At 39.5% G+C, this 17,809-nt stretch overlaps 1 protein-coding gene across 1 annotated transcript in view; it reads right to left on the bottom strand.

The window, feature by feature from the left end:
• Positions 1–10,485: 10,485 nt before the first annotated feature.
• FAM19A1 (family with sequence similarity 19 member A1, C-C motif chemokine like) overlaps positions 10,486–17,809 on the bottom strand; it is a 492,146-nt gene continuing 484,822 nt past the window's right edge. The window contains exons 4-5 of the mRNA XM_006093757.3: positions 17,528–17,652; positions 10,486–11,597 (exon numbers count right to left, since the gene is read on the bottom strand). Of these exons, the coding sequence (XP_006093819.1) occupies positions 11,580–11,597; positions 17,528–17,652 (143 nt within the window). The 3' untranslated portion in view covers positions 10,486–11,579. The remainder of the gene's footprint in view (positions 11,598–17,527; positions 17,653–17,809) is intronic.

Genomic DNA, 17,809 nt, shown 5'->3' with positions numbered 1-17,809 from the left:
CTGAGAAATTTTAAGATGATCAGAAGAGCACACATATTACTGACTTGATATCAGTGAATTGTTAATTGTTTATTATTTTTGATAATCATATTATGATTATGTTTTAAAAATATGCATGATCGTTTACAGTCTAATATTTTAACAGATGAAATGAGATGACTTACTTCAAAATAATATGGGGTAGGAGTAGTTGAGGATGTAGATGAAGCAAGATGGGCTGTGTAATACTATTTGTTAAAGCTGGGTGATGCCTAAACAAGGGTTAGTACACTATTGTATCTAATTTTGTTCATGCTTCAAATTTTTTATAATAAAAAGTTAAAAAAAAATAAAAAAGAAGGAAAATAATTCCAGCCTGGAAGAAGAACAGAGCTAGGACTCTTCATGTGTGTTCGGGAGCTTTGGCCTCAGAGCTGGTAGTTGTAAGAGCAGACAGGGCAGGTGAGGGCCTAGAAGACTCTTTCCTATCAAGTGCTTAAGTTAGATTTAAATTAGATTTTGAGAAGCCAACTCTGAAACCCATATAACTCACTCCCCCTTCGGAATCCCCTTGTCTCTCATACACACCCATATCTCCAGTGTCAGCACAATCTGTTAAATGTCTCAGAAGATATAAAACATAATGACCACTGTTGCCGTACAAATTGAAAGACTCCTCCTGATGGACTGTTAGCCTTCCTTGAGTTTCTCTAACAGTGTCTGATCTGACCCACATTTATTGCTCTTTTAGATGCTATCTTAAACAAATGTGAAATGCTGAGTGGTCAGTTAGAAAACTAGATTTCACTTTATTCAAAGAGATTAACTGTATGTTCAGATGAAAACATTTCACAAAAAGAGTTTTCTTTCCAGTTGCAGACTTTGCAGTGCTTATGTTAGGAGTCAAATGGAATTATTATTGTTGAAAAATACAGGGCCTACTATGGGATTTAAAATTTTCCATGGTGTTTAGGAAGAGAATGGCATCCTATATAATAAAAGCCTAATATGCTAAGTGTCCCGTCGACGGGTTGGCTGTTCAACCATTCGAAGTGTAATATGCTAATGATATGCTTGATATGATGTGCACTGACCACCAGGGGGCAGAAGCTCCAACTGGTAGGTTAGTTTGCTGCTGGGGTCTGGCCAATGAGGACTGAGCTAGATGGGCCAGACATGCCCAGGAGCCTTCCTGTGGTCCCTCCCCAGCTGGCCAACCTCCTGCATCTCTCCCCAGCCCTTACTGTGCACCAGTGGGGTCCCTCGGCCTGGCCTGCACCCTCTCACAATCCAGGACCCCTCAGGGGATGTCGGAGAGCCAGTTTCAGCTGATCCCGCAGGCCAGGCAGAGGGACCCCACTGGTACATGAATTCGTGTACCGGGATTCTAGTTTTTAAATAAAATGCCTTATTTTCTCCTCTCTTTGTTCTTATAGTCAATATTTAAGCTAAATAATTGTTTTATCAAAATCCCACTGCACAAATGGCGATGGCTCCCAGTGGGCTCAGAAAACATTCTCGCCCTGAGGCTGCCATGACCAGCAGCTGGAATACCACTTCTGAGAAAGGTTGGGTTGCACCACTCTTCTAAGTTCCTCTGGGAATATATTTTATTTTGAAAAAAATTGCAAATAAAAATGGAGTATTTCAAAACTTCCAGATTCTCCTGGGAACCATTAGAGACATCTTTGTGTGAGCCAAAACTTAGGTTAAAAATTACTGACTTGGATCCTGGTTTTAAGCCTAGAGTTTGGAAGGGGCCAGTTCACGAAAAGAAAAACTGGGAGGATTCGTCGTTGTTTTGGTGACACCAGCAGCTCTTGGCGCCTCCTCAGCTCTGCAGTCAGCTACCCAGTATCGCCTTTGAAGCCCTTCCCTTGTCTTGAGGCTCCTTTAACTGCTGTTTTTGATAAAAAATAAACAAGGATAAAAAACCTTTTAGAAACAGAAAACATCCTAAATAGCTTGGAAGTTTTTTTTGTTTCTTTGTTTTCACCCTCTACCTCAAAACATCATTGAAGTCCTTCTTGAGAAACCTCGTTATTGAACCGCAAGGGATGCTGAAAATTCTGAACAATATTGCATATTTTAATAATATTTATTTAGAAAACTCCCAAACAGGATCCCTCAAATATTTCCTGGGTCCATGGACAGGAGAGCATTGTGCACTGCTGTCGTAAAGTCGGTGGATGGGGCGGGAGAGGCAGGAGAAAGAACCAGCTGATAGAGCTTGAATCAGCCTTGAACTGCTGGTAGGTGGTGGCTAATTGTCAGTTGGGAAAGCCGTAAAGCTGTAGTGCGAAGTATTTACACATTTAGATTATGTTTGCATATACTTACAACTACAGTTCTCCACAGCGACCAGGCCTTCCTCTCCAGGACCATGTGGAAACATGTGGAGTGATTGCTTGCGTGTTACAGGGTTGTGGGATGCTCCTACCAGGTGGTGGGCTGGGAGCAATGCTGTATGTCCTGGAATGCGTGAGATAGTTCTGCTCCAGGGAGAATTGTTAATGATGTGCTGAATATTAATATAAGTAAAAAAACTGTTTAGAATGAATTATTAATGATGTGCTGAATATTAATATAAGTAAAAAAAAACCCTGTTTATAATGACCTGAGCCCAGAACTAAACACTGATACAAAAATAAATTTTTGTATGTTTTTTTAAATTGGGGCATAATTAACATTCAATAAAATTCACCCCTTTAAAGTAGTGTAGAAGTCAAAGGGTTTTAGTATGTTCACAAGGTAGTGCAACCATCCCCACTACCTAACTCCAGACCGTTTCATCCACCCCAGTCCCTTTTCTCTCTAACCCCAGGAACTCATTTTCTGTCTCTATAGATTTGCCTATTTCAGAAAGTTTATATAACGGAATCATACAATTTATCCTCTGTTCCATCTGGTTTCTTTCACTCAGCATAGTGTTTTCAGTGTTGCATCACCTGTCGTACTTCATTCCTTTATACGGTTAAAAATAGAACATTCTACTGTATGGATAAGCACCACTTTGTTTCATCCATTCATCAAGCCATGTTGTGTTGGGATGATTTTGATATGTATGAAAATCGCTCAGCAGTGCAACTACCATGTGAATGGGGGAAAGAGTGTCTTTTTTTGTTTTGTTTTGTTCTGAGTTTTGCAAAGAACTTGTCACCATTATAGAAAAATCACATGATTGTGGAGTAGAGTTAACAAAAACTAATATGTTTCAGTTTTTATTTACAGATGTTGCATCCTTTGTTTTAAATATACATGCCTATTCTTTTACTTAGTCCATATTTTAAAATATAATTTGTCAGCATTGGAGTAAATTTCACTTCTATTAAATCTAAACTTTGTCATTATAAGTATGCTCAAACCTTTAAGTATTTCATTTTATCTTCTGACATTATGTGCCAGAGCATTTTCTTATTTAAGATTAAAATAAGTATTATTTTATTATAAATTTATTTTATCTGTTTATTTGTGAATTATGTGTATCTTTTGGAATTACACATATGGAGTGGTTATATCATTCACGAATTTTGTTTCAGAAAGGTAACGTGTTGTGCAAGGGGGTATTGAATCTTTCAGGGTTGGTAATCACTGTTATTAGGGCAGGATTATCTTGTGGAGTGATGTCCCTCTGTGTAGGCCACACTTTATTTTATTTTATTTTTTTATAGATTTTGTGTCCATACAGGCATTGTTCAGAACCTTACTTTATTTGGGACAAGTGATTTGTATTTTGCTGTCAGACTTCAAGTAAACTTCCTGCAACCATAAATTAATTACCAAAGGACGTGGAACCTTTCAGTTAGCAAGGACTGTTCTCATTTAATGATTTTCTCCCACAGGAAGAAAACAAAACTTGCAACAGAGCAAGGGAACATCTGATGGTCTTCTATTTAGACATCCTTGAAAGGTATGTTGAGATCATAAGCAGCAAGTTAAAACTGAAATGTGAAATATAGTTGAGAAACTTTTGTCTAGTGAATTTTCATTTCTTGATTATTCCACTACCCATACGTGTTATTGTCTTTTAAAATCTAGTATATAATTAAATGGCATCTATAATGTGTTAAAATATTGTAAAGGAGGTGGAGACATCCTGGCTAAAATACTCAGTGACTTGCTCAATGTTACAATTTGAGCCAATTCCTACCTTCAACCTTTTTGTTTTTATCTATTTGTTTTTGATCTGCTTCCCTGTTAGCAAACTTCCAGCTGGTTAATTCTTGGGTTATAGTTACTCCTGCCTGAACATCCCTGAAGTCTTTTGGCCAATCTCCATGATGAAAAGCTGAAATTTACTCTAAAATTCCTGAGACTCCAAGTCATTTCCATCGTCATCCAGGATTGCCATCCCTGGCTGATGAGCGATGGAGCTGGCGTGCTCCGGGTGTGGCCTACTTACTCTGAAGGTACAAATGCTGCTGAAATTGGGAAGGAAGAACTATTTTTGCTGGTGATCAATGCATCTGGGGCATTTAAGGGACATCTCTATGTCTGGTCCGGATATAGGCAGTTTGAGTTGCTTTTCAGAATTTAAGAATTTGTTGCATCACAAGAACCTGACATTACAGTATCTCTAATTCTATTTTCACTGTACTGAGAAGGAATCAGACTCAGATAATCACACATTCTGAATAGTACAAGATTCTTAGGCATGAATCCTTCTACATATAGCACTACTAAGAGTTCTGGTCTATCTTTGAACACCATTCATAACAAGAAACTCACTAGCTAATACAAAAGCCTACTGGGTAAATTGTTCTTATATCAAACTGAAATATGTTTAGTTATTGCATGCACTCTTCAGAAACTAATTTAAATGAAGCTTTTTATTCTTGATCCACTTATTATTTTTCTATGAATCTAAACATTATGTCCTTCAACCATTTCTAACCCTCATAACTGTGTTCTACTGCTACTGGTATTTGTTTGAATGATTTAACCTTGCTAGATAGTTGGTGATCATTTGACTGTAGATGATCTGAAGAATTGGTCTGCATACCATAGCTCTCCCATATGGTTGATAATAAAACAATGCACAGGGCACAGCTGGGGCAGAACCCAAGATTCTGCTACTAGAAATCTTTCTCCAGGATACAATTATTCCACACATTAGAAACATTTGAATATGGCTATTCATTATGGTTATGAGCCTAAACAACTCACATAACTTTTTACTATCATCCAACCTTCTCCATAACGGGCCAGGGGTCAGCAAGCTTTACAAAGGGCAGATAGTAAACAGTTGGGGTTTTCTGAGCATAAAATTTCTGTTGAGCTATTCAGCGTTGTTGTGTGTAAAAGCAGCTGTGGCCAGCCTGTAAACAATAGCACTTCATTCATTTACAAAAACAAGCCACAGGCCAGATTTAGTGTAAAGGCCACAGTTTGCCAATACATTGCTATAGTTTAGTCATTTTACATTAATCAACTTTTTAAAATCCTTCAAACTAGTTAAAGAAGACAGTGAGGCTAATGGAAAAGGTGTCTGGGTGATTTTTTCCCCAGTGAACCCAGGTTGGCTCCTGGTGATTACTGTTTCCCTAAGTATTTATTCCAATTTCTTACACAATCTGCTCTGGAACCTTGTCCTGGTCTGACTTCAGGGTGGCTCGTCTACAGTTTTTAGGCTCCACTTCCTCTTCTTGACAATTGCAACTGTTCTCGGCCACTTAACCAGAGTTGGGTGTAAAAGGGGGCATGAAAGGTCGTAACTCAGCAGTAACAGGATTATCTGTGAATTTGGTTGGATGATTAGCCTGGATGACAAGAGAGCTGGATGTAGGGAAAGAGTGGCCTGGTGTCGACATTGTGTGTAGTTGCTGAAAATTGTCTTACACACCAGATGGCTCAAGCTATTAGCAATTCAGGTTCCAGGTAAACATTCTGGACACCAGCAGGGTGGGGTGCCTTCTCCAACATGCAGTTACTTGCTTGTGTCAATGACATTGCTTAAATCTGGGTTATGCTGGCATTTTCCAGTGGCTTAAATACATTAGCAATGGTGATGGCAAATGGGGACTTCTACACAGTTGAGCAAGGATCTGTTTGGTCTTTGAGCTTTCTATAAAGAGACAATAAAATAATATTTTGGCTTTTCCCCCCTAAGTTTGTTTTTCTGTTTGCCATGAGTGGGGCTAGCAATGACACAGGGAGCTTTAAGTGACACACAGTAGGAGTAGTCTGAGAATAGTAATAATAATAGTTTACCCACTGCTTTCTATTTATAAAACATTTTCATTTTTTCCTATTCTCCTAGTCCTCCCATAACCTTAAACTTTGTACAATGATCTCTATTTTACAGACATGGAAACCCAGAGAGAGAGGTTATAAGCTGGTGTAGGTTGTAAGTGGAGGGCGAAGACTAGGATATGTGGCAGGGGCCTCTTTTGGCTCATAATTGTAGGGCTCTTTTCCACAGAGCTGATATACAGAGCTGTCCAGTCCTGAACTGTGAGAGGAAGAGAGGAAATGTGAAGGTGGGGTGAGTGGCAGGGTGACTCGGAGAAACCTCACAAGCTTCTCGAGCTGGCCATCTTGAAGAGGAGCCAGGTCAGGGACTGAGAAGTCAGAAATTCACACCTGTGGAAGGGTGTGTGCTGTGTGTGTGTGTGTGTGTGTGTAGGGGTGTGTGGAAGGTGGAAGTAGAGAGAAGAGGCTATCTTGATTGGGCAGCCAGTACCAAGCGTTCTTTGAACTAAGTGTACACACTTCTCACATGTTTTAGTACCTGCTGTGGGATCCACTTCCTTCCATTCCCTACATTTTGCTCCCACAGTAGCTTGGTGATCCCAGAGTTAGAGTCTGTGGAAGTTTGATCCATATGCTCTATTGCAGTACAGTGGGTGGCACTTTATTGCAACCTCAGCATGCCCCCTGTCGAGGGTAGCTGATGTCCAGTGCTGTACCATAGCATTCTCAGTGACCTGCAATCCAGCTTCATCTCCATCATTTTTTTTTTACTACCAGAGGAAGCATGTAAGAATGAAATCCATGAGAATAATGTAATTTTAGGCTAGGTTTGCAAACTGGTGTCTTGTAAGTAGAATAGAGTGTTTAGCCATATCTTTTAACAAAAATTCAATGGGTTATAAATTGTAAAATTTGGATATTTCATATAAACATAAGTTTCTGGTTTTCCAAAAAAGAAAAGAAAAGGAAAGAAGAGAAAAGAAAAGAAAAGAAAAGAAAAGAAGAGAAAAGAAAAGAAGAGAAAAGAAAAAAGACCCAGAAGAATTGGGCCACACAGGCTCCTAATGCTGCATGGCAACAATGGGCCAGGTGAGACAGTGGCAGCTGGAGCTCTGCAGAGAGCTTGGTCTCTACCCTCAGCATGTGGGCTGAGGCATTGCCAGGAGAATCTCATTAACTAACTTGTGTCACCTGGCTGGCTCTGAGAGGCATGTAAGCCTTTTAGGCTTTGTTTGAGAACTACCCTTAACCGAGTATGAGCCCTTCAAAAACACTTCTAATCCACTCCATGGTGTTTGGCACACACCCATGTGTCATGGCCTAATCATTGAGAATGACTGCCTTCAGAAGGTCTGGCCTCAGGTCTCCCTCATGGCAGGCATCTGGAGCTATTGGGTTACAGCCTCTCTAAGCAGGTGGGAGATAGGACAGGATAAACATCACCTGGTCTATAAATGTAGTCAGTTATGGTAAGGGTCCTGGCTTTCATATTTGGTAATCAGTTATTTTTAGTAATATAACTAACTACCAAAATAAAGAAATGGAAGCTTAACATTTTTGACATAAAACAAATCTACCTAAATAAGTAAAATAAATGAGAACCATTGATGGGCCAACGAGGTGCGCATGCCACAGCATCCAGTGATATGCCCCCGAGATCGGCTATGAGGAAAAACTCCTGACCTCCTCAGGCTAAACTCTCCAGCTCTTTGCTAGCAGGGGTTTTCGGGTACTGTGTGCATGCAACCAATGGCTCCCTCTTTCACTTTTAAGAGTGAACATGGTTCTATTCCTCACTTTTGCGTTGTGCCCATGGCTACTAGGGTCAGATACTAGTCCCAAGACCCCACATTCCTTAGTAGTGCCTTTTATCCTGTTTTGTGATATTTATAAACTAGATGGATGTGGTTGGAGCCCTAGAATTTGCTAGACACTAACTCCTTTATTTAGAAGGTAGAAAGCTCACAAAAGGAGACGCGACACACTTCTTTATCCATCAAGCCCTAATAGATCCTGAAATGGGGCTGTGAAGCTTAAAGAGAAACTCATATTTTGACATGATATTTAACTTTCCAGGAAGGAATGCATATGCCAGGAAGGTGAGGGATATGCATCATCTTTTAACACTTTTTATACCTTCCATAACTTACTGTATCAGTGACAATGGCGAGGTGGCATAATATACTGCACTATAAAATCACTATATTGCTTTCTGAAAGTTACATTAGATTTGATCAGAAAAAGATGTTGAATTGTGTATCAGTGAAAACATTCTTCATCGTTTTATCATGGAAAAAAGCCAAGCAGTAAAACTTCCCAACGTGCTTGCCAAGTCCATTAATACATAAATCTAATGACACAAAAAGTAAAAAAATAAGCTTTATCTTACTCAAAAGTTTTTGTCTTATGAAAATAAGCCATATTTTCCTTTTACCCAAGAGAAGTGCTCTGGATAAAACCCTTTGCATTTGCTCTAATTTTGTTATAACATTACTCATAGTATTTGATGCACAAGCTCAACGTCAACATCGGTCATACCACACTGAGTTCTTTATTACCAGAAATACATAGTTTTTAAACCATAAATGTTCAGATTCAATAGGCAGATGGTAGCTACTGAATTCCCCAAACTGGCGCAAGTTAAATTTAAACACAAGTTGATGGTTCACACATTTGTGTAAGAAACTTGGATAAATCTGAGTTGAATTTGATGACATTTATAAATATTTGAACTGTTTTATTGGATGGTTGCCTGATCCTGATGTGCTATTTTTTATGCTTCTCCCTTCTTGAAGGTCTTTCAAGGGTGACACTGCACTCAGTGACCAACAGGAAATGCACTCACAGACCTGGATCTCTGTTAGCTCTTTCATTGACTTACAGGCTCTGGTTACAGAACAGGAAACGCTGCGAACTCCACGGAGTGTGAGTTTTGAGGAGGGTCTGTGTGAGTGAGGCCACAGGGAAGAGAATATCCTTTTCCTTCTGCTTGGATGCTCATTCAGGACCGACACTTCTAAAAGGGCATTCCAGGAAACTCATATCATAGAAAAGGCCACTTGGTCAGGGAATTTGGGGCAATAATAATGCTTGCAGAGTTTTTATTTAATAGAAATAATCTTCATGGTGGAGCAGTTAATCTTATTTAAGAAGATTAAGAGATTTTATGTAAAAATTCACATTGATGGTTCTCCTGAAAAATTAAAGCTATGATAATACAGCTAATCTATCCTCACACAGAAATAATGTCTTGTAGCTTCTCATTAGGCAGAAAATGAGCTCTCCATTCATCAAGTGGCCACTCCGCACTTCTGGGAGATTCGTGCTTGGCTCCTCTGGTGCCGGCTTCCCTGAGGACACACAATGTCTTCTGGTGTATTACAGGCTCTGAAGATTCCCTCAGTAAACATGTCTATTTTATATTGTGTACAATTTCCCCAAAGTACATCTGATTATGTAATATTTTGGACTGTAGGTGCTCTAGACAATTCTTTGAGTTTTTAGTTTCAATTTATACTTTAAAGTGTCCAGATGAAAGTCAGTTTCTACTATATTACTTGGTATTTAAATTCAAATAATTCTTATTTTCTGCTACCAATTTTATGCTACCTTCTGACAAATATTTGTGAAAGCATTTGGAAAGCTTAGATTTTGCAATGAAGATTTCATTTGCATTTCTGGACGATTTTGTAAGCATTCAAGGTGTAGAATCAACCTGTCTAGTTAGAGTGTTTTCACATTCAATCAAACCTCAAGCTACATGGCAGAGATGAAGGAGCTTCTGGATTTAACCTGAGGTTCAACGTTAAAACGTCCAGATGACGGGACCCACTGTGCTGCTGATCTAATACGAGGCTCTCACAACATGCATTGCAGAAAAGGCTTTGGAGAAAAAACCAGATATACTTGCGTATGTATATGGTAAGTAATAGGAGTGTATAGTACTATTATGCTACCCTCGTAAACTAGAACTTAAGTAGGTATTTCCTTCGTATAAGCATCAGCTGCGTAATTCTCAAAGAGATGGGCAATAATTGCTTTTTGGGGAGGCGAGCCCCATATGCACCATTCAATTGCTCACTTTGAAAGCCCCCAAATGATATTTGACTTTTCATCTTGCTAGCTGAGGACACTGCAGTTATAATAATGGGTTTCTGGTTTTTCCAATGTTAGGGTTGGAAAGCATGCTTTTACGGCTGCAAGTATTTCATGGAAAAAATTCTGACTGACTACACGTCTCTAAGTGGGGTGTTCTCTGGATTTGGTTGAACTGGATTCAGGAAAAATAAATGGCAAATAAAGAGGACAAGTAGGTTTAGAAAGAAGTTATTTACCATTTTAATAGGGCTGTCCAACATTTGGTCACATAGATTATTCTGAAACCCAATTGCTTTAATGGTCTTCCTATCTAACCAGAGAGATCTGAATACTCTTAGAAAAAGCAAATCAAACATAGAAAAAGATGCCATGATGAGACTTGTTGCTACAGCACTATACTTAATGATGCCAGACTTTGGACTAATCAAGGGCATTCCTGCAGTCTAGGACAGCTGTACAAAGCCTCAGGACACTGTATTTACAGGGCTTATTAATACAGGGATCCATATCCTACCACAACTCCGCCAGTCTTAACAGTGTGGTGGAGCAGCAATCTCCAGCATCCTCTCTTTCTTATCTGTGTAAACGCTAGTATTCTGAAAATATTTTCCTGGAAGAGGTTAAAACTGTTATTATATATCAGTTGAATATAAAGTATGGTTATGTAAGCCAAGCTTGCATGCTACTATTGCACAGGGCAGAAAGCAATAAAGCAGGACGCGTACTTCCTTGGGCATCTGATACAAACGGAAGGAAGCTCTTGATTCAGTATTGTGACGCTCAGATTCCAGGAGTCCACGGGGAGCTGGCCTTGCAGTGTGAGTGCCCTGCTGAACTCTCAAAAGGGCACGTCTTCCTTGCCAGTAGAAAAAGAAATGACAACAAAAAGCAACAAAGCAAAGCATCTAAAACTCAAAGTGATACACCAGCTGTCTCAAACTGTGGCACTGTTCATTTCTTGAAGAGAATATATAATATTTCAAAATATTATATATACATATATTTCAAATGGTACAAAGTAACTATAGATCCATATTAGAAGACAGTTGCTCATTCTTCATAATCCCCATAATTTTCATTGAGAAAACCCTTTTTTTCTGGAACCCACTTTCCATGGTGTTGGCCAAATCTCCAGGTCTTCCCATTATAGGATACTTCATGACACACAGTAAAAGCACTGTGATTAGCTGGTAACCAGTCAAAGTGCAAGTAAGAAATCCATTTGGCTTGTAATGTGCTAGATGTTTTAAATTCTTAAAAGGTATTTTCCGCAGAGTTGGTTTCCTTTATTACTATAATCAATGCTTCTGTTAGGTTCTTGGGTGAATCTGAAACCAAAGAAAGAAAGACATTTCAGGAAGAAAAGAACAAAATGAAGGTACAAAGGAAAGTGACCAAGCAGAAGATTGAGAACATCTTGAATTTTTAGGATGTTGATTCTTTCAGGTGATCTGAAGTGCAGAATGTTAGTGTTTAGAGCAGTAGTTCTCGAATGGTGACCCGAGTACATGGACAGACCACCATATTTTTAAAAATCAATTTATTAAATTGATTTTGCCGCAACTAAGGAGATAGACTCTCTGAGCCAGGTCTGACTGGCACTGGCTTTATGGGTGTGAGACTACCCAATAGCACAGTGCCCTGTGCTGACAGGGCCCTGCGTTTCGTTTGATGACCTTCTGCTGCCATCTTGAAATTATTAATTTTTGAAAAGGGGCCCTATGTCCCCATTTTGGACTGGACTCTGCATACTATGCCAGTGGTTCTCAACCTTCCTAATGCCACGATCCTTTAATACAGTTCCTCATGTTGTGGTGACCCCCAACCATAAAATTATTTATTTTTGCTACTTCATAACTGTAATTTTGCTACTGTTATGAATCATAATGTAAATATTTGATATGCAGGATGTATTTAGGCGACCCCTGGGAAAGGGTCGTTCGACCCCCAAAGGGGTCGCGACCCACAGGTTGAGAACCGCTGCACTATGCAGTCAATTTGTGTTTGATTAGAATTTGAACCGAGTATGTCATTGTCCTTGTCATGTTGGCCTGTTGAAAGATGTAGAGCGGTGGCATAAGGTGAAGTCATTGCCAAGGTTTTAGGACACAATACATTTTTCTTCATCATCTCTTAATTCTTTATAGTATTAGAAACTGAGTGTCTGAGTACAGGGAGTATATTTGGCAGTACACGTGAAGCTTTTGAGTTAGGTAAGGACAGTAATAAAAGACTATTCAAATGTGGAATCTATGAGAAATCACACATTTATCTTTTTCATCCTCTCCGTATAAATAACAGATCCTTCCAAAGCTTGGTTTCCTACATTCCAGTGGCATTTATCACTTTCTCTTTTCACTGTCTTATTATTTTTTTTCATCAAAGGAGAGAAAAAGTGACATTCACAAAAATAGCCTTTTGTTTGTTTGTTTGTGTCTACCAACCCATCACCCTTACTCCCACCACCCGAACTTGGTCCCTATCCTCCATGGAAGACCAGGGGCTCTGCCATGTCCACCATCACATCCTCAAGACCTTCATACACTGACTTCAGATAGTGGAGGCTTAAATATACCAATTGGCTAAAGAAATAAATGAGTTCCTTGGACCTAGGGATTAGGGATTATTGTGATACTGTGTTGGGATAAGTTGGTTCATTCTTCCTTTCTGCAATCTCCAAACATATCTCTCTCTCTCTCTCTCTCTCTCTCTCTCTCTCTCTCTCTCTCTTTCCCTCCCTCCCTCCCTCCCTCCTTCCCCACCTCTCTTTTGCTACCTCAATTTTAAAACATTTAATACAAAATGAAATGGAGATCAGGATTGTACAGGATTGTAAAGGCTCTCAGAGCACTTCAGACCAGGTGGAATTCTGAGAGAGGAAGATGAACTATATCAAAGCTACTACTTTATCTTTTCAATAATATAAAAACATCATGGAGATATGCTTGCCGTGGGAGAGGCACCGTTAGGAGGATGGGCCAGATTTGTGTTGGGCTGATCACATAAAACAGGCATTTGACCAGAAGGCGATTGTAGTTAGGTGTGCAATCTGAGTTCTGTTCACTTGCCCTGTTAGGGGAGGAAATTTGATTCTGCATTGCGCACTAGCTTGATTTTCTCACTGATTGAAAGACATTAACATATGGGGTTGTAGGAAGCCCAAAGTTGCATGACGCTTCCCCAGGTATTATACCACATTATATTTTGCTGTTTTAATCTGCTTATTTTTCTTTCCAAGTGACTTTGATTTTCTCCTCATTTCTTTTCCTTCCTCTTCCTATCCCCAAACACCCAGTGTTCGCTTTTCACCTGTGAATTATTGCAGCATTGCCAAACGGCTGATTTCCTCTATGGAGAGCTCTGTCTTTCTAAACTAAGCCATTGTTCCTGCATACACAGTGTAGAGATTTGTTCCTCAATGTATGAGCTATTGCCCTTCCAACTTTCAAAATTATATTTTTTGATATATGAGTTTAAAGAAAAGGAATAAACCAGCAGGTCTCTGAAACCATAGGAAAAATCTCTAGTTAATATCTAAGTTGGGTATTCTTGCAGTAAACTACCAACACGTTAATTTTAATAAAGCAATTGAAGCAAAGGTCAAGCAGGGATAGGGTTGAAATTCAGCCCTGAGACTTCACCCTGCCTCTTCGGGAGGTTGTCTGTCACCAGCTTTCTCCTACTGGAGGTGTTCTATAGGCGGCATTCACTCAGGGAGCTTCCTCATCCCTTAAGATTTATTCTTTCAAACCTCCTGACAGGAGGACCCTTACCTAGCCCTACCCCTCTTCCTTCTGCATCATATCGTCACCCTGATCTCATCTCCCCAAGGTTTCCTTCAGGTTGTGGCCTGTTATCCTGGCTATTCTCAATCGGGGGTCTAGGGGTTTAAATGGAACAGTGACTTTCTACTCTCTACCCTTTTAAAAAGAAACATCATAAAAATATAAATTAGATTATACTCTGAAGCATCCATCTGCATTTCAAAGACTGCTGCGATTTTTGGCTTAGATGCTTATTTGGGAAGTAAGCCCTCTAATAGGAAGACTTTGACAAACAAATACAAAACTATATAGGAAAAAGCAATGAGGTACCAGCAATCTTTTTTTGCAAATATCTTTACATTGGATTTACTTTTAAAAATTACATATAAAGGAAACTCTCAGTTGTCATTAACAATCTAGGTATGTTTCTTCATTTTTTTCCCCCGTAAGATCACCCTCTTTGAATCAGTCTTACATATAAGAACAAAAATGGTGATTTTTCTTTATTTTCCCTTTCACTTTAATAAGAACTTGAATAATTTATATAATAAAGATCACCTCTTAGTTAAGAACAGAAAATAAAACATGTGATTTAAATTAAAGTACATCTGTGAATTTAACTCTTTCAAAAGTTAGATTGCTAGAGTCCATAGTTGAAGTCTGTAGACATATCATTCTCTAATGGGGAACGATCCCCATTAGAAAAATTGGTACAAAACCTATTTCCAGAGCAGATGATCTGAGGACTCTTGTTGGCATGTCATTTATACAGAATGGAGAGCTCCTGTATGCATCATCTGGGCTTAAATGGTGCCTTTGTGTTTAAAAGTGTTTTTTTTTCATTGTGAATTTCTTGATAAGGAAGGGAGAGAAATTGTAAGTCAGTAGGAATGTCCGAGTCCTCTCAATGTTTAAAAAGTGCAGCCTTGCCTGGCTGGTGTGGCTTAGTGGTTGAGCATCAACCCTATGAACCAGGAGGTCACAGTTCCATTCCTGGACAGGGCACATGCCCAGGTTGTGGGCTCGATCCCCAGTGGGGGGGCATGTGGGAGGCAGCCGATCAATGATTCACTCATCACTGATCTTCTGTCTCTCTCTCCCTCTCCCCTTCTCTCTGAAATCAATGAAAAAGAAATGCAGCCTTTTTCTAGTGTCTTCTTTTTCCTTGTCTCCAGACAGACCTGAGAATTCTCAGCTGACTGGTGTGCCACTCACAGGGCTGAAGAGCAGCGTTTCATGTCCTCACTGGACATGGATTCATACCGTGGTTCTGCTTTCAGACCCAGGGCAAGGGCAGTTGTTTCTCTCGTACACTCAGCTGTCTGGGTTGCACTGCGCCCACCCGGGGTGGTAGCAGGCACAGTGCACTCCAGCCTCCATTATTACCATGAGGATTCTGCATCCTACTACCCTGATGCCCGGAATGTCTAGGATGTTTTTACAACAGGCCTGGCGCTTTTCCAACATACTCCACAGAAGGAGAGAAAGCCCATGGTCACAGGAAGGTGGCATTAACAAGTTCTGTGTTTTGTTTGTTGTTTATGTTCTAGCTTCCAAAGACTCTCCCACTTGGCACTCTTGGAATGTCCCATATTTAAATCTTGAAATGACTTGCATTATTGCTCTTTACTGAGTTCCAAGTCTGGAGGCATCATGAGAGCAGGGCTTATCTTCAGTAAAGGGTCACCTGTTATCATTTGGGATAGGGACTAGAGATTTCAGAAAATACAGGGTGGGCAAACGTAGGTTTACAGTTGTAATAAAAGTAGTGAACACAATAATTAATAAATAATAATACAAGAATAAACTCTGTGTTTTGTGTACTCACAACTATAAACCTCCTTTTCCCCACCCCTGTATATCAGCAACATTTAAAAAAAAATGGTGATCGGATTCCAGTCATAATTCTGGAATTACACCGGCCATATGCAGAGTAGCTTAAAATTAACTTCTAAGGCAGTGATGGCGAACCTTTTGAGCTCGGTGTGTCAGCATTTTGAAAAACCCTAACTTAACTCTGGTGCCGTGTCACATATAGAAATTTTTTGATCTTTGCAACCATAGTAAAACAAAGATTTATATTTTTGATATTTATTTTATATATTTAAATGCCATTTAACAAAGAAAAATCAACCAAAAAAATGAGTTTGCATGTCACCGCTGACACACGTGTCATAGGTTCGTCAACACTGTAAATCTAAGGACATCTTCAAATTATTTGGTAAAATCATTTTCAGGCAAAATGTAACCAAAGGCAACACTGAGAGCCACTCTCCACCAGGTAATTAAAATGGTTACGATGGATAATTTGCATGAACCAGGTTTCTTTCTGTAGGTTTCTTGGGTAGGTGTTTCACTGACATGAAATACAAGAATCCAAGCTGAGCTTTTTGGGTGCTCAAAAATGTATGTTAAAAAGCCAAGATGGTTCAGAAATCGGTATGGCCATTTACTAGCTAATGTGATCAGTACAGGCAACTAAATTTGACAGGCAAAGCATCTTCACTTATTTTACATATGAAAAAATAAGTGTTTAAAATGGTATCCTGTAGAATTACTTTTGTTTTCTGCATCACAAAGCTGCAAGAACCAATTTTATTTTTTGAAAAGATAATGCTGAGAAGAAAGATCAGGTAAGACTCATAATACAGGAATTGGAATCAGAGGTGTTTTCTAAAATTCGAGTCACCCTTTTGGAAGATTACAAGGTCAGCATTTGGGGATTTATAATTGGTAGAGTTTCCTTTAAAAAAATATCCAATACATTAAAATACACAAACACCTAACTACCAGGGCTGATATCCACGTGGCACAGATATATGTGACCATACTGGTTGTTAAAATAGTAACATACCTTTGTACTGTAAATAGATAGATACTGCCTTAAATGTTTTGAGTACCCACCCTCCCCTTACCCCCTTCAGGACTCCCAGGTCTTCTTATGGTCCAGTACATGGAAGGTCAACAGCTGGCCTAGCTGGGCCTCTTCCTCCTGCTCCCACATTGTGACACCGATTCTGACACGTTGGGTAAGCCCCTCAGTACAGGTTGTTACATATTTTGAAGATAACTTCTGATTTAACCAGAGAAATCAAGGAATGATTATTCACATCACAAAACCTTTCCTTTCTCTATAAAATTATCATAGAATTCCTTTAAAGAATCTCTACTTAAATGCAGACCTTTTCAACAAACTATGTGGACAAATTAAACATCCTCATTTCATCATCTGAGCACCAGAGGTGTTGGACGAATTGTCCAAATAATTGCCTCACTGCAACCGAACTTAATTTATGAGCCAGAAGCAGAAACAGTAGAAAAGTTCAGTTCAATCTCTAGCTTCTCGCTGATGGCTGGACACTGGTCAGAATGGTTTGTCGGGAAAAGGCTTCCCCTGCTCCCCTGTTTAAGCTTCTCTGGATGATACTCGTACAACACAGAGGAAAACAGTACAGTCGGTCACATGCACGAGACATTTGAGATAATGAACTTACTCTTGTGGTCTTAATCTTATTGCCTGTGGCGCACATCCATCCGGAATTGTCAGGGAGCGTCTTACATTCTTCTCCCTCAAGACAAGGCTCCATCTCACACCACCATTTCCCAATCACTATGGAGGCTGTTCAGAAACAGGAAACAAGTGTTTGCGATTCACTCACACAGCCCGGCCCTGCTGCGGCTCGCTCCGCTGATATAGTGCTCTCTGAAGCAGCAGGTCTTCTTTACCCTTCCGCGGCTGGCTAAGGATACTCTATTTAGAAGAATAAAATTTAAAT

The sequence above is a fragment of the Myotis lucifugus genome, unplaced genomic scaffold (genome assembly GCF_000147115.1).
Source record: "Myotis lucifugus unplaced genomic scaffold, Myoluc2.0 scaffold_123, whole genome shotgun sequence".
NCBI classification, from domain to species: Eukaryota; Metazoa; Chordata; class Mammalia; order Chiroptera; family Vespertilionidae; genus Myotis; species Myotis lucifugus.
Note: the sequence above shows the minus strand (reverse complement) of the source record. Positions and strands in the feature narration are given on the sequence as shown.